The following is a 24,448-nucleotide window of genomic DNA, read 5'->3' as shown; positions in this document are numbered from 1 at the left end:
CGGATGCTCATACAGAAACTAAGTTTATTATTTTTTTCTTCTTAAAAAAAAAAAGAAAAAGAAAAAAACTCATTGTAGAGAAGCCCCTCCCCCTTTCCCTAAGGGTGGGGGGGACCGTGAAAGATAGCTGGGGACATCAAGTACAAAGGGGTGGGGACAGAGACTATCTTGCCACCCTTAACACTGCCCAGCCATGTGGGGTGGAAGGGAAGGGGATGTGTGAAGAGCCCCGTTTCCATGACAACCAGATGCCTACCCCCTACTTTGGTGGAAAGAAGGGAGAAGGCCCCTATGTCTCCCTGGAGGATTTCCCCCTCAAAAGACTTCAAGTAGTGGTTAACAGAGTCAGGCCTGGTCATGGAGAAAGAGGGGCTGTGGCAGAAAGCCTAGGTGAAGAGGACAGGCCACTCACGTCTTGGCCTTGCGGCCTCTGTGACTAATAGTAGGGCCAGCCAAGTGGGGAGGGGCGCTGCTGCGCAAGATACGCTGGTCCCCTTGGGTGGTGGCCCCACCAAGCCGGCGGGGGCCAGGCCGGCGCCGTGAGGTCCCATCCCCTTCCTCCTCCTCACCTGAGGCTTCAGCCTCAGACTCCTCTACTGAACCCTCAGGCCCCAGGGGACTTGGGGGCTGTAGGCGGCTCCGCTTTGCCAGCCCAGGACCACTGCTGACTGGGGCCCCTGCCCGTTTGCGAGGCACCTTCTCAGTCTCTAGAGGAGGAACTAGAGACCCTGGACGCAGGCGAGTCGAGCGCAGTTTTGGAGCTAATGAGACCACGGGAGATGTCAATTCTAACCCGCCTGGCCCACTATCCGCTAAATCCAGGTCATCCTGAATTACAGCCACCACCATGGACCCTTCACTCTTTCGTCCCCGCATTCCCTCTGCTTCAAGGCGTAAGCGGGCCAGGCGGGTGAGGGGGCGGCTTCCATCCTCATCAGATGAACTACCCTCACTCTCCCCTTGGCCCTGGGGTTGCCGCTGCTTCCCCAATCCACAGCTCTCGAGGACAGAAGAGCTGTCGCGGTCCAAGACAGGGAGCTGGCTGGGCCGAGGTGATGGTGGATTCTTGGGAGGTCGGCCTCGCTTCCGCTTGGGTGGGGACGTTGAAATGGAGAGAGTGGTGACAGTGTTGGCGACAGTAGCAGTGGGACAGGAGAGGAGTGATGGGAGTGGTGGCAGGGGTGGTGGTAGCGGGAGTGGCTGTGTCCGACTCTCTAAGTTGCCATCCCCTGGAGAGGAAGTGGTCCCAGGAAGGGGCAGATCTCGGGCCTTAGGGGGCCGCCCACGCCTTCTTTTCTCCACAGGTGATAGGATGATAGGCTCGGGTCTGTGAACTGGCTGGGGTCCGAGAGGCTGGGGCCCAGGAATAAGCTGGGGTGAAAGGACAGGCTCCGCAACAATAAGGGTCTCAGCCCCAGGGACTGGGTCAGCCCCATTGGTTTTTCCCTTAGAGGTGGATGAAGGTGCCTCATCCACCCCTCGCCCAGCATCCACTGGAGACCTGTTCTTCTTGGGGGGCCTCCCCCTCCGACGTTTCACAGCAGGAGGGGTGATGGCAAGCAGTGCCCCTTCTCCATTTTCTGAGCTGCCCCCACCAGTTACCCCCAGCTCAATGCGACGGCGAGCTATGAAGGGCTGCTGGGTTGGAGTGGGCAGTGTGGATGGGGGAGCAACTTCACAGGGACAGCTGGTGGGAGGTGAGGATTCTGGCCCCAACATGCTGCGGGCTGACGGGCTTCCCGGGCTGGTACCAGTCTCAGAGACCCCAGGCACAAGGGTGCTGGCAGTACCCCGCTGCTGCCGCCGTCGCCTCACCAGTTCCTTTTCCTCTACCACAGTCACCAGCCGTCCTGGCAGCTTGCGAAGCACTTTGGGGCCTGGAGGCTGCCCTGGCCGACCAGCCCCTTGACCCCTAATTTCTATATCTGCACTGGTGCGACGCCGAGGGGGCCGGGCTGGCGAAGAACCCTCAGGTGTGGAGGTGGCAGAGGATGAGGTTGACGGGGCTGTGGCCTCAGCTGAAACAAGTTCCTGTGGTTTCTCTGGAGTAGAGGTTGGGGTCTGGGCCTCCACCAGCTCTTCCGAGTTCTTATCAGTCTCCAGTGGCTCTGGAAGTAGCTCATCAGATGCTGCTGAGGGTGGGAGTTCCAGCTTATTGTTCTCACTCAGACACGAGGGCATTTCCTCACCATCAGGCAGCACTGAGAGGATGGTCGCCTCGGCAGGCTCGGGCACCTCCTGCTCTTGACCGTTGGGGACGCTGCCAGCCGCCAGGGTTGGGCTAGGTGCAGAAGAGGTGAGAGAAAGGTTCTTCTCTGACACGGGCAGGATCTCAACAGCAACTGGCAACAGATCCTTAGGGGGCACAAGAGTAACTGGGGAAGTCTCGGAACTGGCCATATCAGCCAGCTCCAGGGACTCAGTAGATGCCATTGCTTGTGCACACAGCTCTGCCTCAGGCCCCAGGCCCAAGGGGAGGTTGGTGACTGGCGGCGAAATGGGCACAGAAGGTAGGCCAAGCAGAAGAGGAGAGGAAGGAGTTAAGAGAGAAGTTTGGGCTGGAGGTGGGGTTTGAGCTGGTGGAGGAGTACAGGCAGGAGGAGGGGTACAGGCAGAAGAACAAGAGGGAGGAATCTGTGCAGAAGGGAGAGGCGGAGAAGGCAAGATATGGACAGGAAGCATGGTTACTGGGTTTGGGGCTGATATGGGGATTGGGGCAGAGATTGGGACAGGGATTGGGGCAGGAATTGCAGCAGGAGCTGAAGCTGGAGGGGGTCGAGGCCTAGGTGCTGGCCGGGGAACTCGTTCCCTGGCAGGGCTGCAGCGAGGGGGTGTGGAGGTGCTGCGGGTATGATGGGTGGATGGGACAGGAGTGTGGTTTGCCCCTTGAGTTTCAGCCCGGGCTCCACGAAGACGCTCACTGACGCGAGTCCCTGGCCTTTCAGGGGCCTTGGCCTTTTTACTGCGCCGGTGGCTGCCTCCACCAGTCCCACAGGAAACCTCATCCCCAGCCCCTGGCCCCTCCTCCTCCTCTTGGGGTAGGCGGAACACCTCCTCCTTGGCTTGGTCCAGGTCCTTGCGGGCAGCTTCCACTTGCTCCTATCAAAAACAGAGCCCGAGGACTGGTCAGAGTGAGGCAAGTAGCACGTAGAGTAAGTGGAAAGCAGTCACTTTCCACTTCTATCCCCACCCTCAAGAAATACTCACTTCTGCCTGCTTGAGCTCCTCTCGGCTCACCTCCTCCAGGGAGGCTTCCAGGAATTTCATGGCATAGCGCTCAATGGGGGTCAGCTGTGGGAAAGAGCAGTGGTGATGAAAATAGCAACCTGGTGCCCAGGGCCCATCACTCATGATTATTTTCACCAAAGACAGACAGTCACAGAGTCCAGAGGAAGGGGCTATGGAGGGTGAGGCTGAGAACTAGTGGATCCAACACCAACCTGTTCTACAAGGGCAGCAATTTCCTGCTCAGCCCGGGACATTTCCTCATCTTCAGCCCCAGGCCGACCAGCCTCCTCTCCCTCACCAGCAGGAAACCCATCATTCTCATTGAATTCTGCAAGCTCAGCAACCTGCTCTGCCTTGGCCTGGGTGGCCGCACGAATATCCTCTTCATCCTCTGCTCGACACAATGCCTACAAGGGTGTGGGAAAGAAACACCATGAGAAAGTTCTTTCTTTACATCCTGTGATTTGATTCTGGCAAATGTTTGAGGCCAGATTTACACCAAAGCAGATTTACACCATAACTCAACTCTCTTCTGGGTCCCCCAAATTACCAAAGCAACACAGTGGTCCACGTAGGATACAACAGATTCAACCAGGAGTCCCATTAGGGACAAAATAACTGTTTTTGTGACCTCTATTTCTACTTACTTTCCATTCAAGTCAGCCTCATATCTTTTTAAAGCAGCAGATTTTTGAATACAAAATAATCGATAATTCTTTTTTACACTGAGATGCCTCAGGACAACAGACTAATATCTGATCATTCCCCTGAGATGAATATCCAGAGAGATCACACCAAAGTCACTCAGGGAAGCAGCCTAGAGCATAAGAGGAATGTACGTGGTAGGGAAAATTTTCTCCATGATAATCCACACCAGTAGTTTCTAAGCATCTGTCTACTTCCAAAAAACTACAAATGCCCAGACCTCACCCTTAAAAATCATGATTTAAGTAGAAAGACTGTGAAACAGGGCCCAGGAATCAATCTTTTTCAAAGCTTTCCGAATGATTCTAGTACGCATTACTGTTTGAAAAAAGAGTTTTACACCATATACAAAGCAATTCTTAATCCGCTATGCCATTTAACCCTCAGTTACTTCCTTCTAATTTAGCATTTCAGAAAAGTGGGAATTGAGGCTCAGAGGATTAAATGGATGTAGCTTAACAGACACTATCAAGAAGCACTGTTGGAATTCAAACCTAGAACTGTGGTTCTATCTATGAAATCAGGTGAACCAATAAGCAACCTACTCACAAGTATCAAAGGTGAACTGTAATCTGGGAAGCAGCAGAAACAGTTCTTTCTCCTTGGACAAACTCAAGAGACTGAAAGATGACACACACTATAACCATTAGCTCTACTCTAGGGACTGTTCACTCTTTTTTTGCAGGGCAGGATCTCAGTTCCCTGACCAGGTATGGAACTTCTGCAGTGGAAGCGCAGAGTCTTAATCACTGGACTGCCAGGGAAGTCCCTGCCCACTCTTTTTTTCACCTGCTCCAGGATATGGGTCTGCTTGCTGGCCACAGTCTCCTCCTCATCATCAGGGGCAGAAGGTACAGATGAGCCAGATGGCTCCTCCAGGGGCATATCAAACAGCTCTCGGATGGTCTGCTTTGGAAAGAACATACACAGAGTGTCAGAGCCAAAGGAATGTTGGTCTCAGGTCTATAGCTATGAAGCTGGTAGCTATCAGTGGTATCAGAAGCATCACTGATTGAAAAGGCAGGTATGTGGGGGTCAAAGTATCCTTTCTAATAAGCAGCAGTAATTCCCATACGCATAGCAGTTCTCTCCTACACAGACTGGAAGATCTTAGTACCTGTTTAAAATAGGCTGTGGTGAAGTTGCCTCCCTCAATAGCCATATCTCCCAACATTCTCTTCTGATTTGCCTTTTTTAGGATGTTTTCTTCCACTGTCCGTTCACTGATAAGCCTAGGCGGGTGATGAAGGACATGTATAAACAGTCAAATACATCAATAAAACCCTATTAGCAAAGGAAAAGTAAGGTAAGGGGAGACAAGGCAACACCTATATATGTGGACATCTCGGGTCTGGCCAATTCGGTGACAGCGATCCTGGGCCTGAGCATCCATGGTAGGATTCCAGTCGCTGTCATAAAAAACAACAGTGTCTGCCCCCGTCAGGTTCACGCCCACACCCCCACTCCGAGTTGAAAGGATGAAGCAGAATATGCGTTTGTCTGCATTGAATCGTTCCATCAAGGCCTAGAGGGAAAAGGGAAAAAAAAAAAAAAGAACAGTATTGGGAGACATATCTCCAAAAACAGACCAAGGCTTAGTGGGACCCCCTCATGAGACTCTTGAGCCCTAGAAAAGGAGACTGAGCTGAGGCAAGCCTCTAAGGGTTGCAGGTGCCTGGGTTACCTGTCTCTGTTCAACTCTAGTCGACCCATCCAAACGCAAGTAGAGATGGCCATGGTAGGTGAGAAATTGCTCCAATACATCCAGCATTCGGGTCATCTGGGTGAATATGAGCACCCGGTGGCCCTCTGCCTTGAGCTGTCGCAACAGCACTGCCAATGTTTGCAACTTTCCTGAAGAGATATGAAGGGGTACAGGGAACGAGCTATAAGCTGGAGTGAGGAGAACACTTAGCACTGGAAGCCTATGTACTTGAGAGATAAACATTTTATGCCAGGGTTTCTGTTAACTCAGAGGATCAAAAATTATGTATTTTCTTCCCTTAAGGGTTCTTCCTCCTAAGTCTGCTCTTGTCTTGGACCTGACTTCTTTCAGTCTAGGGGAAGGGTAATACAGACCCTCGGGGTAAAAAAAGAAATCCTTAATGGTGTATGAGCAAGAGACCTTCAAGTACTACACTGAAACACAAAAAAGCAATTCACAAGATAACAAATCCGTTGATGTCATGAGCTCTCAGGGATGGAAGGTCACTAAGATCAGACCACAGAGGCAGGATCTTATGAGGTTACCTAGTTCAACCTACCATCAAACAAAATAACTTCTGTAACATTTCTGATTCAATCAGTTCAAATACTTTCAACAATGACTTTCATTTTACCTATTCTGAATGGTTTCAAATGTTATAAAATTAACTTTTTTACTAAAATAGCTATTGAATACATATTATTAAAAATTATGCTGCCTTTCTTCTAAGACATTTACAAAATCTCCAAATTTTATGTTACTATAGATGTACCTGTGCAGAGCTGCAGCAGAAACTATTCACTATTATCATTCATGATTAACAGAACCCAACTAATCCTGTGAACACCTGGCAGAGATCCCTTGATTCCCAGGGAAGGCATGCCTCAAACCAACCCCAGAAGATGAATCATTATAAATAAGCCACAGTTCCTCTTTGACTTTCCTGTGTCAGTGATTACTCTAGGGATAGGCATATGGTTCTATCTGAGTCAATGAATTCTGAATCAAAGTCAACTGGGTGGGCTTTTTTCCCCCAAAAGAAAAAAAAATCAAAGTCTTGCTAGGAGTATTTTGTCTCAACCTCTTGCTTTCTGCTTGGAGTACTGGTGTGCTCCCTGGAACATCATCTTAATACCACGAGGAAATAACCATGAGAATAAAAAGATACAAGCTAAGGATGGTAGGCAAAGTCTTGGGTCCATGAAGACACCAGTGAACTGCTAAACCAGTTATATACCATCTTTCTCAGCATTTCTGACTTGGTAAACAATAAGTGATTTTGTGATTTAAGCCACCTTTGGTTGGTTTTATTACCTGCAGCCAAATTCCTTCTAAACAATAAGATTCTAGCCAAAAGAAAAGGATCCTCATCCAAATACTTTCCCAAAATAAAATCTACTATTTACATTTTTTTTTTTGGCCATGTGGCTTACAAAATCTTAGTTCCCTGACCGATTGAACATTTGCCCTTGGCAGTAAAAGCCAACAAAAAAAAGTAAAAAGAGTCTTAAGTACTGGACCATCAGGGAATTCCCCCAAATCTACTATTTACTGTGCAGTCGTGTACTACCTACCACACACCTTTCCCCTAAATCTAAAAACTCCATGCTGTGCTATCTCATTTGCCATTGTATCCTAAATGGTATACAATATAACAGATGGTCACAAAATAATCACTGAATAAATGAGTTAGCAAACACTTTCAACTTTCACCAAAGTCAAACTTACGAATGCCAAGAATCCATCATAAGGCCTACATTTCATCTCACCCATAAGCATAACCTAAAAGACTATCTAATGTTTAATGAAACGCACAGAAACTTCATGTATAGCATCCCTCTAACTGTCTTGAGACTGAGACAAGAAAAGAGACCAAGGGACCCTCACTGGCCAGTGAACTCACCACAATCATACTGGATGAGCCTCAAGTCAGGAAACTGGGTACGCATGTTACACACAATACGGTGCAGAGGACGAGCCCGAGGCCAGAGTTCATGAGCCAATTGCTCCTGGAAGGCTGCCTGACGTGGGGCCAGCCAAGGAGGTGGATGGCAGGCGTGCAAGGAAGGGGGAGGTGCCTCCACAGGAGGCATGACAAAGATGAACCTGTAAAAAGAAGCCAAGCTGTAAAAAATATGGAACTCTGAATGGCCCCAGAAGTCAGCACCTTTAACAGCCCTAACCACTATATCCACTTAGAGGCCCCAAGACCCACTTCCCATTAGCACTTAGCCCTGCCAACCTCTCAATGATTTCTGACAGCTGGTCTAGTCGTTGCTGGGGAAACAGTACAGCCTGGCGGGCAGCCTCGGTATAAGTCCAAAAGGTGGGGTGGCTGGGGCCAGGAGAACGAGGGCCGATGGGGCTGGCAACAGGTTGGGGCAGGGTACAGAAATCCAAGACTTCAGTCCCATACACGGGTGCCAGGGCCCCATGAGCCTCACTAAGTTGGAAAATCCGTTCCAGGCGTTCAGACCGCTGCCGCTTCCGCTTTTCCTCCAGAGAGTCCTATAAACATAGAAAAAGTCATCAGCATCCTTACAGAAAACCTGGCAGTAACTCCCAGAATTAAAAAATAATTTATGGAAACCCAAAGATTCAAGAATACACTATTTTAGCTTTCCCAAGTTGTCAATATGGGAATCATTCTTTTTACCACATTGAATGAAATGACTTCTCTGTGAGAGAAAACTATCTTCCCTGTATGCTACCAAAGCAGATATCTGAATACTCAAAATTAAGATCCATATATTTGATAAACTTATAGAATGGATGATATGTGTGGATTTTCCCATAAAACACTTAACTCCAGAATACCCTAATTTATCTTCTCATGGTAGATCCAAAACAATGACTAAAATCCCTCCTCAAAGCACTGAGCAGGAGACAGGGACACTAACCAAATCCATGGCAGGTCTCTGTCAGAGGTTAGACTGGAATGGGGTGGGATGGGAACAGCTAACCAGACATCTAGGTACCATCACCCTGAGAGAGAAAAGGGAAGGGGAGATTTTTCCCGGTAGCAGAAAATCTGTATGATTCTGACCCAGTCCTTTCCCATCTTTTGTGCTTCCAGTTTCATAGGCTATCAAGTCACCTAACTCTCGTAGCACTTATCACTCTTGCAAGTTTTACATGGCTATGATTCTTTAACATCTTCTATCCACTAAACTGTAAGCCCTATATAACATGAAAAATATCTGATCTTGCTCACCGCATTCATCTAATATTCAGCTTGTTACCTAGCACAAAGTAGGCCCTCAATAAATATCTGTTACTGGAATGAACAAATAATGAAGACTAGAATCTACAAGATGGTCCTGCAAAAAAGTAGTTGTCCCAAATTTCCCTTCCTGACTGCTATCTTAAGCTTGACCTCTTGGCTTCCGGTGGTCTAAGTGAGGAAGGAAAGCATCTTAGAGGGAAAAATCATTAAGGCCAGCTCTCAATAGTAGTAGCAAAGGAAACAATATTTGCAAATCATCTATCTGAAAAAGGACTTGTATCCAGAATACATAAAGAAATCTTACATATCAGTAACAGAAAGAAATAAAATAACCCAATTAAAAAAGGGAAAGGATCTGAATAGACATTTCTTCAAAGAAGAATATACAAATGGCTAATAACCTCTAAAAAGATGCTCAACATCATTAACCATCAGGAAAATGCAAATCAAAACCACAAGGCGCCACTTCAAACCCACTAGGATGGATATAATCGAAAAGACAGACAAGTTTTGGCAAAGATGTAGAGAATCTGGAACCCCCACAAGTGCTAGGGAATGTAAAATGGTACAGCCACTTTGGAAAACAAGTTTGTCAATTCTTCAGTCAAACAGTTACCATACCCCAGCAATTCCACTTCTAAAGTTACATCCAATATAAATGAAAACACATGAAAAGATACAAAATCTTATACATGAATGTTCATAGCAGCATTATTCATAACAGCCAAAAAGAACAAACCAAATGTCCCCCAATCAACTGATGAACAGATATATAAAATATGGTATACCCATACAATGGAATAAAACTCAACAATTTTTTTAAAAAATGAAGTACTGTTGTATATACACATATAACTCAGTTATAGCATAACATGGACGAACCTCAAAAACATTAAAATAAGTGAAAAAAGCCAGTCACAAAAGACTATATATTATATGACTCAATAAGTAGGACATTAAATAGGCTAGTGGTTATTTAGAGCTAGGCGAAAAGGAAAGTATTAAGGATGATGGGTAAGTGTGGGGTTTTCTTTACAGAACATGCAAACGGTTCTAAAGTTGACCATGGTCACAGCTGCACAACTCTGTGAATATACTAAGTCAATAAATTGTATGGTTTAAATAGGTGAACTGTATGGTATGTGATTTATATCTCAAACTTCTTTAAAAAAGTGTCAAGAAGCTGCTACCTATTAATACTTGCAGAGCAATGAAAGTATAACACAGATTATGGGGTTGCACCCTTGGGCTAGGATCTAGGCTTTCCTTTTCCTCCGAAAAGCCAGACCAACCTGGCAGCATTAGAGAAAGACCAAAGGTGGAGTCAGTGGCACTGATGGAGGGTAGGGAACTGGGGCTGAGGCAGAGAATAAGCAGCAGCTCTATTATCAGCGGGAGAAAAGACAAGAGGACCTGGAAAGACTCATTAGATCTTTCTCCTTATTAGGTCCTGGGTTACTTACTCTGTGTTCCAACTTTAACTTAACCAAACACACACAGAACTATATACATGACAGAAAAAAAATGGCTACCAGAAAGCTCATGAAGGGACAGAAAAAAGTTCTTTTTATTGCCCACTTATCACCATGAAGGTAAAACACTACAGCAAGGCTCATGATCTTTAGAGAACTGTATTCCATGGTGTCCTTTATCCCTTACAAGTTCAAATATCGATGGTGATCAACTGAGAAAAATCTTCCTGTCTCTGAGACTGCCTCTTGGGCGGAAGAGAAAGCAGTAGAGTCAGCACATCTGTATTCTCACAAGTTGTGTAAATTTTAAAACATCATTTAATGAGCTAGTTTCATCTGTAAAATGGGGCAATTATATGCCAACACTAACTCAAGAGTAAACAAGAACCAAAGAGACCAAATGTAACAAGCCTTGAACACATCAGTGATTTATAGTTTTAAAAGCACATTATGTCCTCAACTATTCCTTTGTGAAAAGTAGGACACCTGAATTATCATTCCCATTTTACAGATAAGAGTAAAGGCCCAGGGGAGGGCTCTGTCCAGTGGCACTCGAGTATTAGGTCCAAAAAAAACAGGCTTTGTAATTTAGCAAGATAAAAGTGACATTATTTTGTTCCATCCACTCTATAGCAATACTCCAAAAGAATTCAGTTTCCTGTCCCCTCTCCTTTGAGGCAGTAAAACTTACCAGATAGAAAGGGGAACGAGGTGGTGGTGGGGGCTGGCGTCGAGGTCGGGGACCACTGAACGAGGTAGCAGTGGAGGGAGGGCTGGGGGGACCAGAGCGTAATGTCAGTGTCTCAGGCTCATCCTTGGAAACAGGTAGCCGGGATACCATGGTGACAGGTAAGGGAGCGGCGCCAGATGCCGAAACCACAAGGGAAGATGCCTGGGAAGCTGGGCTCTGTGTTGAGGCTGGGGCCAACGCCAGAGTCTGAGCTGCTGCTGGGCCCAAGGTGGGCACTGCAACTTGGGCAGGGCTCAAAGTCAGTGTCTGCACTGAAGCTGGGGCCAGGAGTGAAGCAGATGATGATACTGGAGCCAAAGTCAGCGTGTGAGCTGGGGCTGGGCCCATAGGAGAAACTGGAGCCAGAGTGGGTGCTGGAGCCAAAGACAGCGTCTGAGATGGACCCAATGGTGGTCCTGGTGCCATAGACAGTGTTTGGGCTGGAGCTGGTACTAGGGATGATGCTGGAGTCAATGACAATGTCTGAGCTGGAAAGGGATTTTGAGGGTTGCCAGTTCCCAAAGAGAGTGTCTGAGATGGAGATGAGCCGCCAAGAGTGGATGCTAAAGCTGGGGGTAAAGCCAGTGTCTGCGTAGAAGCCAGACTCGGAAGAGGTGATGGAACTGGGGCTGGTACCACAGTTTGAGCCGATGATGGAGCCAACGCAGCAGCTGGGGCTGGCCCCAACGAGGAGGCTGGGGCTAAAGGTGTTCCTGGAGTAGACGATGAAGCCAGAACTGGAACCGAAGTCTGCGATGAAGCCAGGACAGAAGTAGGACCTGGTGATGGAGCCAGGACTGGAAGAGGAGCCAGAGGAGGAGCTGGAGAAGGAGCCAGGATTGCTGTCTGTGGAGCCACCATGGGAGCCAGAGAGGTGGCCAGAGCCTGAGATGCAGTAGGTGCTGGAGCCAAAAGGGAAGCCTGAGCTGGAGCTGGATTTGGTGTTGCCGGAAAAGGACTGGCCAGAGCAGAAGCCGGCACCAGGACAGGTGAACATGCTGGGGCCACGGCTGAGTTCAACCCTGGAACATGTGAAGAGGCCGGAGCCAACAACAGAGGGTGACCAGGTGCCTGAGATGGGGACAGGGATGGAGTTGAAGCCAAACCTAGAGTCAAGGCTGACGCTGATGGAGAAGCCCCAACTGGTGCCAAAGAAGGAGGTCCAGGGGCTGCTGAGACAACAGGCGCCAGTGCTGGAGTCACATTAGTCAAAAGAGTTGGGCCCGAAGCCGAAACAGGCAAGGGGGCTGAGATGGGAATGGTGAGTGGAGCTGAGGCTGGGGAAGGAAGCGTTGTGGAGACAGAGATGGGGAGTGAAGATGACACCGGAACTGAGACTGTAGAAGACACAGGACTAGCAAGGGGAGAGGAGTTGGGAACTGGCACTGGAGAAGAGGCTGGTCCAGGGAGTGAGGATGGCACAGGGAGAGGAGAAGAGATGGTCAAGGGAGCAGCTCCGGGTGCTGAAGCTGTGGAGACAGAGGATAAGTTAGCCCCGACATTCTTTTCTTGCTCCTTCTGTTACCCTGTCCCACCCATTCCCCTACCCCCAAGGTTCACCTTTTCCCAGAAGACCTTCACTCCTACACCATGAGGTCAAAGATTCAAGGAATCGAACAATTTAACATTTCTTCTCCTTACAGGATTCCAAGCAATGTATCTTAGAATCAGACAAGGGCTCAGCAGCCCACTAAGGGGCCCACTGCAAATCAGTATACTGATAATGAAAGCGTCTATTGTGACTTAAATACCCTCTGGGCCACCCTATCTCCATTCCCAGCAAAAATTTCTGGCATCAGCCACCTTGACTCACCACTGACTTCAGGCGAAGGACTGTGGACCAGCTTGAGAAGCGGCCTCACGAGAGTGGATGTGGGTATGGGGGCCCGGGCAGTACCCAGACTAGGTGTGGATAGACGTCCAGGGGTTAATGTGGGGCGTGGAGTCAACACAGCTGGAAGCCCAGAGCTCGGAGGCCGGGGTGCTGGGGCCAACGGAGGAACAGGAGTCAGTCCATCCCGAGGGGCCTGTCTCACTACAATCTTCACCACGCCTGTATTATTCACCATAGTTGGTGGCACTGCAAGAGGAAGCTACATTGAGGGGAAGGTAGAAAAGAAACAAGAAACCCAAAGGATGGAAAAAGTCCAAGGGCAGGAGAGGGTAGCAGACAGATATCAGAGTTACTGGCAAGGGAAAACAACACTGGGGGAAGGCTAGACAGACAGTAGCCCAGGGCATGCCTGGAAGGACCAAGGCCAGCAAGGGCTAAGTAAGTAGGAAGGCCAGAAGCCTCACCCTGGTTAGCAGCAAGCGGAAGGCTGAGGCCAGTGGGGGCAGGGGTGGTGCTGGGGGTCGAAGAAGGCAGCACAGAGACAGGGGTGGGGCCAGGGGTCGGGGCCACGGCCTGGATGAGGGCCACATGGGCAGGCTGGCTGATGAGGTGGTGCTGCCCCCCTGCTGACACCAGGTGCACCACATTCCCTGGGTTAAGGGAAGAGAGAAAGAGAGAAAGAAGCAGCTATCAGCCGGAGGAGGGCAGGGGCAAGAGGAGAGAGAGAGAACAGAAAGGAAGTAACTTCTCCAGAATAACCTCATACCTATCTTGATCTAGAAACCCCTTCAACCATTCCCCTTGGCCACACCCACCAAAAGCTAGGGGTAAAAAACATAAAGGCTGACATCTGGAAAGAGCCACAAAAACAAAGGGACAAGGAAGAGGAAGAAAAAGGCAGGACAGGGGGTGGGTTTTACCTACTTTGCAGCGGGCGGGGCTGCCCCACAGCAAGCTGGCGCACCTGGGCACCAGTCAAAGTCAGCTTGTTGCCCTGGATTTGGAAGGTGAGAGGTTTGCTTCCCCCTGTACTAGCCACTGGACGTTGTGTTAGTGAGGCCAACTGCCCAATGCTGACCACTTCACCTGCTACAAATAAAGAAGAGGCTTAATGTACATGGGGCTCACTCTGCTCAACGTTATTTCACAGACCTCCATGAGGTGCAAGTCTCCAGGTTCTCCAACCTGTCCCCCACTCAATCTACCATGTTCTATGAAACTCAGCCTCCACCTACAGCCTCTGAGCTTTTGACATGCTACTCCTTCCAATCCTGCTTGTTTACTCTGCAATCTCCTTTACATCCTCTAACAGCCTTCCACCATCCTGAGCTCATCACTCACACACACACACCTGCCCACTATGCTGCCCTCTTACCCCACATAATTATCTACTATTAGGCTGACCACTATTCACTCATCCATGGGTCACCTCCCCAACTAGAGACTGTGAACTACTTCAGACTCTTACTTGATTATGAATTATCAGTGCCTGGTAAAATACCTAATATGTGTCAGCTCCCTAGAATCTGACACGCGCCTGGCCCCCAGCTTTTCTTCTCTTGCTCCATGGCACACAGACAGGCCTTCCTCCCAGCTCAAGTCCTTCCCCCTCACAGAGCCCTGGGGACTTACAGGGCAGGCGAGCTTGCATATCGGGAGACAGGATGAGGCGCTGCGGTGCAGTAGGAGCTGGCACTGCCGTGGTGGGAGCAGTGACCGTGGTGGTGGAGGTGGTGGTGACAGCAGCATTCGGGAAGGTGTAGCCAGGTGGCACTGTAAGTGGCTTCAACAGGTTGGAGGAGCCTGGTGGTGGGGCAGGGCTCAGGCGAACAGGGGCAGGTGGGGCCGGCTTCAAGGACAGGGTTGGCGTGGGAGGCCGTGAGGTCCCACTTAAGACCCCCAGAGGGGATGGTAACACTGGAAACACAAAGCAAACGCCTGTCAGGTAGAACCTGACCGATGACGCCTTCGCCTGCCCCTAAAAGCCTCCACACACAGTCCCTCGTAGCCCATCAGACACTACACCCCTGTCTCCAACCCAGCTCCTCAAACACTAAATTTCATTACTTCTCCCCCAATCCGAACAATCTGCCTGAAGTACCCCCCAGCACCCTGGCTCCCTTGCAACTCACCCTGGGGGAGAGGCCCACTGTTTGGCTGCAGTGGGGGCAAAAGAACAGGGCCAGGAGGCCGGGATGCTGGAATAAGTGGGGGCCCGGAAGGCGAGGCTGACACCATCAGTGGTGCTGGCAGCACTGGGGGGGTTAGGCCAGGGGAGGGCTGGGCTGAGAGTTCAGGGACTGGAGGGGGTCGGACTGGGACAGGGCCCAGTGGGGTCCGTGGACTGTTCACAACCACCACTGTCCGGCCTTCTTGCTTGGGTACTGGCTGCAGCATCCTATGAGGAAAAAACAAGGGGATGGGTAGGGAAGGAGGGAGAGTAAGGAATAGGAAAAGAAATAAATAAGGAAGATGAGGCAGAAAAACCAGCAGATTATAAAAGCAAAAGAAGGAAAAGGTAAGACCCAAAGGAGAAAGAGAGAAAGAAATCCAATAACCAAAAGGCCCCAAGCAGAGGGAGAGGGGAAAACAATCAGTGACAAACGCAAGGGTCTCTCCCAGGACCATCTTCTAGTTATTCTCTCCCCCATTTTTCATCCATCCATATAAACAGTCGAGCCTACCCTCCAACTTTCCACCCCAATTCCCCCAGCCAGCTGTAGCTACTTTTTTCTAGGAACCCATCCCTTATTGCTCAGCCTTGGTACCTGTTGACTTTCATCTTGACTGGCTTGGGCCGGGGTGGGGGGTCGGGAGCAGTAGCCACTTCTAGCAGAACCCGACGGGAAAGGCGGTACTGGGGTAGAAATGTGTCAGCCTCATATCTAGAGACACGACCCTCCAGGCCAATGAGGTCAAACCGACCCATGTCTATCCGCTGACATAAGAAGGAATACAAAAGCACAGTGTCAAAGGAGCAATGATTCCGCAACGATCTGGAAACTTGGCAACTATTTCTTGGCTATCATACCAAAAGCACAGACAGCAAAAGCAAAGACCTGATAAACTGGACTGCACCAAAGGACACTATTAACAAAGTGAAAAGGCAACCCATAGAATGGGACCAAAACTACAGTATTTGCAAATCGTGTCTGATAAGAAAGAGCCTAGCATCCAGAACACACAAAGTCCTACAACACAACACAACAACAACGTGCATAAATGTGAACATACACAGACATATACACAAAAACATGTACAATAGAATATTACCCAACTTAAAAAGGAACGAAATTCTAACACATTTGAAGGCATTCTACTAAGTGAAATATGCCAGCAACAAAAGGACAAATACTTTATGATTCCACGAAACATATGAAATACTAGAATAGTAAATTTATAGAGACAGAAAGTAGAATGGTGACTGCCAGGTGCTGGGACTAGAGGAATGAGGAGTTATAATTTAATGAATATGGAGTTTCAGTTTAGGAAGATGAAAAAATTTCTGAAGATGGATGATAGTGATGGCTGTACAACTATGTGAATGTATTAATGAAACTGTACCATATGCTTAGAAAAGGTTAAAGTGGTAAAACTTTTTAATGTGTGTTCTACTGTAATAAAAACAAAAATTTGGGGGGGAAGTGGCCAAAAAGAGGGAAGGAGCAGGAAAACAAAGTAATATTTAAGTATTAATTATTATGCAAAACACTCATAAAAAATACTAACAATTCTCTCACACATACTGCAGAATAGGCCTTACAACCCCAATTTTGAAGGGCAAGCAAACTCAGGGTTAAAAGTTAATAGTTACCTTGCCCAAAGCAACACAGTTATTAGAAAACAATGAAGCTGGAACAGTGCTGAGGTGACAGGGGAAGTAAGATGCTAAAGGTCAGCCTAAAGAAAAGAGGTGCAGGGTTGGGTAGGGCCAATAATCTTGGGGACAACTGCTCACCTGGAGAGGGTGGACATCAGTGGCCCTTAGCACCAGAGAGGCGGTGCTGAAACAGATGCCTGGAGTGATGAAGGGAGAGGTAACAGGTCGAGGATCAAATAGGTTTGGATGATTACAGACTTTTCGCAGCTGCATCAGAATGTTGATGACACTCATGAAGTGGCCTGTGGCTAGCGTCTCCTTAGTTCTGGGAGAAAGGAGAAATAAACAGGCACCTTAACAGTCATCCCTGCTCCAGTCTGGGGCCCCAGGCTCACCCACAGTCCTCCCTTACGTGGTCTGGGCCATGAAGTCATCATAGAGACAGCGCTGGCGCTTGGAGAGCCGGCAGCGGATAACATGCTCATACTTTTTAGGCATCTGCTTCTCAACATCCACCTTAACTCGGCGCAGCAAAAAAGGCCGCAAAACCTAAAAGCAAATAAGCAAGAGGCTGACAGGAGAAGAGCAGGCACTGTGTCCCAGCTGAACCCTCTCCCTGGGTCTTGGCCTGATGACCAGCAGAGTGCTGGCTGAGCCCGTTAGTGAACATCCATGTAGCCATGCAGCAAGCAGGAACCAACCACGCAAAGATGAGTCAGATATAAGCCCTCCTCTCAAAGAACTTACTACAGTGAAAGAAACAGACACAAAGATGATCATCCCAACATAAGTGACCCAGGAAGCACTGAGGACAGAGCAACTAACTACGAAGAAGTGATGAGTCAAACTACGTTCAGAAGGAGTGACTGTAAATTCACAAGATTATCAAAGTAAATCCAGCTGAGAACAAATCTGTGGCACTGACAGAAGCATAGAAAACAAAAGGCAGATCTGAGATCTCAGGAGGTAAAATCTGACTAGGATATAGTCATCAAGTTGACATGGAAGAAGTTCAGAGATGAAAAGAAGTGAAGAGTGATAGTCTCACTAAACCTAGTGTGGTAACCATTTCATGATGTTTATGTATCAAATCATTACGTTGTACAGCTTAAACTTATACAGTGCTGTATGTCAATTATAACTCAATAAAACAGGAATAATTTTTGAAATATTACAAGATTTTAAAGAGGAGGAGGTATAGTTAAGGAAAAACTTAATGGTTTCTTGTTTGATTTACCAAAATAATGATATGACAGACCAAAATGGAATAGAAATAACAGACTATAAAGTTTAAGTTATTTGGCTTATAATAGAGTGAGTTCAAGAGGAACTTTCAGGCAGTGTGGCAAGAGTTACCCAGGGGAGGGGCAGGGTGGTGAGCCCTGGGGGCCAAGGAGAGAGGGAAATCCCTTTTGCATTCCAAAAATATCAGACTAATGGCACCAAGCTGAGATGGAAACATTTATTGTTTTCTGTACAAAAATGCCCATGAGATGGGGATCAAAAGGGTTGGGGGCAGATAACAAAAATACAAATTTTAAAAAAGAGGAACTTTCAGTTAAAAATGTCATTAGAAATTTACATATAGGCTGAGTGGTCTAGACAGTCAAGGAATTATGAGTGTGCGAAGGAGATAAGTAAATTGAGAGACAAAAAAAAGTGAAGATCAAAATGCTGAGAAGAGTTATTTAAAAGCTGGACATTGGACAAAGGGAGAAAAGCCAAAAAAGACCAAAAAGGAAAAAGGGAACACAACAAAAATATGAAGTTGTGATAAGTCATGTAAAGAGAAATCCAAGCCAGAAACTGTTCAGCATTATTCTACTCAAGGAATAAAGAGAAAAATGCGACCATTAAAAAAAAACAAGCAGAATGATGACTAAGATGAAGTCACTCAATCTGGCCATGGGTTAGTCACTGGAACACTGCAGCCTGCCAACTGAGTAAACTCAGCCCAGCACTGACTTCCCTCTCCCTAAGGGTTTTCCGGCTGTTAACCTTAGTTATTCCCCATGCCCTCGACAAACTAGTATAGACCCTACCTTGTGAAGGCGTTTGACTAGACCTTCATTGTACTCTTGGCTGCCCTCAATCATGCCAGTTAGGGGGTTAGAGAACCATTCTTTGAACTCGCGATGAGACTGGAAGACATGGGGCATCAAAAAGTGCATCAAGGACCACAGTTCCATGAGGCTGTTTTGCAAGGGTGTTCCTGTCAGGAGCAGGCGTCTCTGGCTGCAAAGAGGAAAATGGAATGGGGAGGAGGATGGTCAGCAAAACATCCTCCAAGTGTCCCACCTTCCAAGCATCCCACCCTTCAGGACAGGTCTACTCTCCCACAAATCCCAGACATCTCCATCTTCACCTGTTGAAATTGAGCAATGACTGCCAGCGCTGTGACTTGAAGTTCTTGATGTTCTGAGCCTCATCCAATATAAGATAACGCCAGTTCTTGCGGCGGAAGGCCTGGTGGTCCTGCAGCACCAGCTTGTAAGATGTGATACACACATGGAAGGCATTGGGCTTGGTCCAGCCCTGCAGTATCAAGAGAAAGTAGCAGAAAGTAGGGTGAAAAGAACGAACAAAAAGAAGACATCCTAAGGTCTTCAAGGGACAGCAGTCAGGTTGGGAGAAAAGCCCCAGGAACAGAATAGGGTAACAGAAAAGGAAGGAAAAGAAACTAATTTGAGGAAAGGAGGTATCAACAGTGGAGGGGAGTGATCACATTGGGGAGCAAACCTGCCGCTTGAGCTTCCTCTCTTTCTGGGCTCCATAGTAAGTAAGGATTTTAAAGCTGGGGCACCAACGTTTCAGCTCCATCTCCCAGTTCAACATCACGCTGGTGGGGACAATGATCAAATGGGGACCCCAGTTACCTGTTTAGCAAAAGAATTAAGAGACGTACAGCACAGTGACTGCAGTTAATAATACTGTACTGCCAAGAGACTAGATCTTAAAAGTGCTCATCACAAAAACTAAAATGTTTTATAACTATGTATGATGATGGATATTAACTAGTCTTACTATGATTGTCATTTTACACCGTACACACACATTGAATCATCATGTTGTACACCTAAAACTAATATGTTAATTACACCTTATTAAAAATAAAGATTTGATGAAATCTGGGGCAAAGGGAATTTTTAAAATGATGAAAGATGGTTAAGAAATACAAACTTTGGAGTTCTGGTTCTCACATATAAACTGTGAACATTCTGTCCCAATGTCCCTTCCTAAGAATCATAGCACCATAATATAAATAAACCTACTTACAAAAATAGAAACAGACTCAGACACAAAAAACAAAATTACGGTTTTGTTAAAAGGGAAAGAGGAGGAGGGATAAATTAAGAGTATGGGATTAACAGATATGCACTACCACAAGTAAAACAGATTAAAAGGATTTACTATATAGCACAGGGAATTACATTTGTCTTACAATAACCTAAAAGGAAAAGCATCTGAAAAAGTATTATGTATATGTGTATAACCAAATCCCTTTACTGTACACCTGAAACTAACACAAAATTGTAAATCAACTAAATCAAAATTGAGGGAGAAAATAAAGAATCCCAGTGCCCACACTGACCTCTCTATACAATTACTGATTACATTCAATGAAGCTACTTAGCAGCAAGAGGGTTTCACGGTGCTGCAGCTGAAGTTATTAAACAAGCTTCTGAGGAAATTGGCCATGGAGACCCAAGAAGAAGGGCCCTGCCTAATTACCTTTCTCACAGGCCAAGTGGGCAAGCAGGGAAATGGTCTGGATGGTCTTCCCTAATCCCATCTCATCAGCAAGAATGCCATTAAGCTTCTTCTCATACATAGTAACCAGCCAGTCCAGTCCAATGTGTTGGTACTCTCGGAGCTGTCCTCGCAGGAGCAAGGGGATGGGTGTCTTCACCTGGTAGGGAGGAAGAGAGGTATCACAACGGAACTGAGGCATCTACCACTGAGAAACAGGAAAGTGAAGATTCGAGAAAACAGAAGCTTGGGCCTGGATATACCTGGGTAGTGGCCAAGGTGTAACCCTTGGGCTGGAGACTTTCAGCTGCTGCAGCAATATCAGTAATTTCTTTCTTAGGGCCTAGAGTGGTGGTGGGCCCTGGGGTGGGAGGTCCACTGCCCCCATCTGCCTCACTCTGCTCTTCATCCCGGGCAAGCAAGTACTCGACCCCAAAGTCATCATCTTCCTCCTCTTCCTCATCTGCTTGGCTCTGTGACTGGGACTCCTCAGATTCCTCAGACTCGGATTCCTCCGATTCCGAACTCTCACTTGTTTCTTCCTCTTCCGAATGTTCCTCATCCTCATCCTCACTCTGTTCCTCAGCAGAGTCTAAAGCACAAGATCAAGGCTTAGTGTTCATCATACCTGCTCCTCCAGTACCTGCCCTTCCCAGCTTGTCCTTCATGACCACACATTCACCTGATTGACTGCTACTATCCTCCTGAAGAGCTTCTTCAGCTTCTGTGGCCCCCTCTGGTTCACAGTCAGAGCTGTTAGCCTCAACTTCATCCTCATCTTCCTCTTCACTACTCCCAGAACCTGGGGCAGAGGCATCAGACGCATAGGCTCCTGCATACTGCTGCAGTAACTCCTCCATAGACAGCTCACCTAGAAGAGAAGTGAATAGTAAGCCTTTAGGTGCTTCATGGGGAAGAACAGGAGGTCTGAGTGGCGACAGTTCATTTTACCTCAGGCTCTGCAGACACTGCTAGGCCCAGGTCAGAGGGGAGGCAAAAGAGTTTACTTTCAGCACCAGCTACTTTCAGCTAAGCCCCTTGACATGGGCCAGAATCGTGGATGACACAGCCTTCATTGGGAAGGATGGTATCAATCTGATAAACCTCCCCTTTAAGATTCAGGTCAAACAAGGCCACTATCATATTCCCGTAGTTCTTCCCTCCACTTGCTCTCACATCACTATGTTCAAAGTTCCATCATAACCAGTCATAATTTTCTATTTATAACTATTCACTTATAAATCTGTCTGTCATTAGATCTGGAGTTCCTCCAGGAGGGATAAAAAGTGTCTTATTCATCTCTTTATCTCTGGCATTCTGCACAGAAAAGACCAAGTGAATACTCAGTAAAACATCTGGTATCACCTTCTCGAGCTAACTCGCTCAGCTCCATGGCATGATCCACCTCCCCTTCCAACTGCTCTTCAGCTGCTATGGTATCCTCTTCATCCTCCGCTATGAGAGAATGAAACAAGATCAAGTGGGACAGAAGCTCAGGTCATACAGTCCAAGTAGAAGAGGTGAAAAAGCCTGAAGCATCAGGTTCAGATGATTCAACGGGTAAGAAGCAGGAGGACTGAGAACAGGTCTGACCTTCATCCTCATTGGCAGTAAACTCTTCATCATCCTCATCTGGATGCCAAGGCTGTTTGTTGCGCTGTGTGACAGAGGGTGGAGGCTTTACCTGTATGGCAGAGAATAAGGAAGGAGAAAGCCTATGGTTAGAGCAGCAAAAGAATGACCCAACACTGAGTAAGATGTCAGAATACTCTGTCCCATCAATTGACAGTTGCCACTGACACAGTCCCAGGGCAAAGATATAATTAAGGGCTTTCAATTTTAGCACCAGCTACCAAATCCTGGCCCCACGGTCTGGGGGAGGACCTGTGAAAGTGCTAGAAAAGAAATACAGCCCCAAACAACAACCCCATGCACTCAGACACATGGAAAAACAGAGCTTAGGTCCAGAAGAGACTTCAAGGTTACCATTCCAGCTCCAAACCAGCAAGTGAGTTATTAGCGACATTTCATAGAAGTGACAAGGGCCAAGGTACGTATTTCTTCAAGGTCACACAGCAATCCAAAGAGTGCAGTATATTCTTCCACACATCAGAAATATGCCCATCTTAGGCTGTAACTTGCCCAAACCCAGATTCTTTCCTATCCATCCTCAAATGAGAGCCCAATTGCTCAGACCAGGGAGAACTCCTGAAAACCACAACGAACCTTACAGAACAGAAGAACTCAAGTCCTTTTGAGGCTCTCCCTCTGCTCCTACTCTGAATCCACCTTCTATCCCCTTCTGCCATACCTTCAACACCTGAGAGGGTTCTTCTTCACCACCTTCTTCAGGACCATCTCGGGTGTCACTATCATGAGATGAGGGAGTTCTTGAGGGGCTGGAAGGCCCTCCTAGCAGCTGAGGGGGGAGGGAACGGAGCAGCTCTTCCAGTGGCAGTTCTCCCTCACGACGAAGTAGCTCAATCTCACGCCTCTGGGTCTCTGCATCATTGCCTTCCTGTTGTTCTTCAACCTCAATCGTCTCCTCATCATCCTCTTCCTCCTCCTCTTGGGGTTGGAAGTCCCCATCTATAGCAGGAGAACAAGGTCACAAAGTCCACGGGGCCCTGCAAGCCACAGGGTGGGTTTTCAGCTCTGGAAAGGGTACATGAGGAAGAGTAACAGAGCTAAAGAGGACACACACCTTCATCATCCATCCGGGAACCTGGGGGTGGAGGACTAGAGGCAGCTGAGGAAGAGCCAAGGCAAGGGGAAGAACCAGCCTTGCTGGAGGCTAGCGGCTGGTTGAGGCTCTGGGACAGAAGGTCTGAGTACTTTTCAGTTTGCCCCACGATGAAGTCCAGGTGCAGGTCCAGGGCTTTTTTCCTCTTTTCCTCAAGCCGGGACTGTTGCTTGAATTGCACCACCTGCCACAAACAGGAAATGGAGGGGTCACCAAAATAATCTTTTACTCTGTACTATTACTCAACATTTAGAGAAGCCTCCTATATGCTAGGCCCTGGCTTTTCAGGAGGGAAGAGCTAAATGACCTTAAGGATGCTTCTGAGAAAAGCAGAAAGGAAGTACAGGAGAGGGAAGAGCCAGCTTAGTCTCAGGCAATGGGGAAAGACTCACAAATGTATCTGGAGCTGAATCATAAACATTAAGTAGGTGTTCCCTAAGTGTAAATGAGGAGAAAGGCATTCCTAGCAGCAGAAAAAGCATGTGTAAATGGCCATAGATATACAAATCAATGTTTGAAGTGGAAAGGAAAGGAACTGGCAAGATACAAGAATGAAAATATAGACAGAAGCCAGATAATACTTAAGAAACAATTACAACTTAATGTTGATATATGGGAGCAATTCAATTAACAAGAACTTAGATGTTATTTAAGCAGCTAAATGGCACAGACAGGTTTTAGAAAAAGCATGCTGAATGCCCTGCAAAGGACAGATGAACTAGAGAAGTCAAAAAGTCCTATTAACAATCGCCAAAGGCAGGGCCCGTATTTTTCCACTGTTTAATTCTTTCTCATAGCAGTCAATGCTTGAAAGGTCCAACACACAACAGAAATGTCATTAGAGGTGCAGGAAATCATAATTATTTACTCTCCCAAGGAGAATTTCTGATCATTCCTGTTACCATGCCACCCACCCATTAAACCCAAAGCACTTCCCTTTCCCAATCTCTGCTGCATACCTTCTCCACATTGCTCCAAAACTGCCTAACATCCTTGGCCATGGCAGAGGCGATTCGGCGCAGTTTGGCCTGCTCCTCCCTCCGGGCCCGTTCCTCTTTCTGCCGCTGCTCCTCGTGGTGCCGGATCACCATTCGCACCACCTGTGAGAATGAAGTGAAAACACTCGAAGGCCAGACCCCTGGCCTCTCCCCAAGTCAAGAGCAAAGAGAAAAATCAAAGCCAAGAATTCAGTGAAGTCAGAGCTTGCCTCTTGAGACCAGAGGCATTTGTAAGCA

The 24,448-nt window shown here is 47.5% G+C and overlaps 1 protein-coding gene and 1 non-coding gene across 8 annotated transcripts in view; both read right to left on the bottom strand.

Moving 5' to 3' along the window:
- Nucleotides 1–7: 7 nt before the first annotated feature.
- SRCAP (Snf2 related CREBBP activator protein) overlaps nt 8–24,448 on the bottom strand; it is a 30,952-nt gene continuing 6,511 nt past the window's right edge. For 6 of the 7 annotated variants that reach the window (XM_061153239.1, XM_061153241.1, XM_061153237.1 and 3 more), the window contains 29 exons: nt 24,173–24,313; nt 23,175–23,397; nt 22,782–23,059; nt 22,064–22,154; nt 21,836–21,925; nt 21,153–21,341; nt 20,734–21,062; nt 20,453–20,630; nt 19,460–19,596; nt 19,086–19,255; nt 18,763–18,955; nt 17,133–17,269; nt 16,859–17,045; nt 15,669–15,838; nt 15,033–15,298; nt 14,533–14,817; nt 13,825–13,989; nt 13,365–13,550; nt 12,880–13,146; nt 11,028–12,535; nt 7,881–8,146; nt 7,542–7,744; nt 5,618–5,787; nt 5,262–5,458; nt 5,051–5,165; nt 4,723–4,842; nt 3,441–3,635; nt 3,208–3,291; nt 8–3,099 (listed from right to left, as the gene is read on the bottom strand). In XM_061153239.1, the coding sequence (XP_061009222.1) occupies nt 409–3,099; nt 3,208–3,291; nt 3,441–3,635; nt 4,723–4,842; nt 5,051–5,165; nt 5,262–5,458; nt 5,618–5,787; nt 7,542–7,744; nt 7,881–8,146; nt 11,028–12,535; nt 12,880–13,146; nt 13,365–13,550; nt 13,825–13,989; nt 14,533–14,817; nt 15,033–15,298; nt 15,669–15,838; nt 16,859–17,045; nt 17,133–17,269; nt 18,763–18,955; nt 19,086–19,255; nt 19,460–19,596; nt 20,453–20,630; nt 20,734–21,062; nt 21,153–21,341; nt 21,836–21,925; nt 22,064–22,154; nt 22,782–23,059; nt 23,175–23,397; nt 24,173–24,313 (9,231 nt within the window). In that variant the 3' untranslated portion in view covers nt 8–408. The remainder of the gene's footprint in view (nt 3,100–3,207; nt 3,292–3,440; nt 3,636–4,722; nt 4,843–5,050; nt 5,166–5,261; nt 5,459–5,617; nt 5,788–7,541; nt 7,745–7,880; nt 8,147–11,027; nt 12,536–12,879; nt 13,147–13,364; nt 13,551–13,824; nt 13,990–14,532; nt 14,818–15,032; nt 15,299–15,668; nt 15,839–16,858; nt 17,046–17,132; nt 17,270–18,762; nt 18,956–19,085; nt 19,256–19,459; nt 19,597–20,452; nt 20,631–20,733; nt 21,063–21,152; nt 21,342–21,835; nt 21,926–22,063; nt 22,155–22,781; nt 23,060–23,174; nt 23,398–24,172; nt 24,314–24,448) is intronic. The other variant, XM_061153242.1, reaches the window with a different exon arrangement.
- On the bottom strand, nt 22,239–22,369 carry LOC133064078 (small nucleolar RNA SNORA30/SNORA37 family). Its single transcript, XR_009694557.1, has one exon. It is a non-coding gene; the product is annotated as a small nucleolar RNA SNORA30/SNORA37 family (small nucleolar RNA).

The sequence above is a fragment of the Dama dama genome, chromosome 10 (assembly GCF_033118175.1).
Source record: "Dama dama isolate Ldn47 chromosome 10, ASM3311817v1, whole genome shotgun sequence".
NCBI lineage: Eukaryota > Metazoa > Chordata > Mammalia > Artiodactyla > Cervidae > Dama > Dama dama.
The sequence above is the reverse complement of the archived record's forward strand: the minus strand, read 5'-3'. Positions and strand labels throughout refer to the sequence as shown.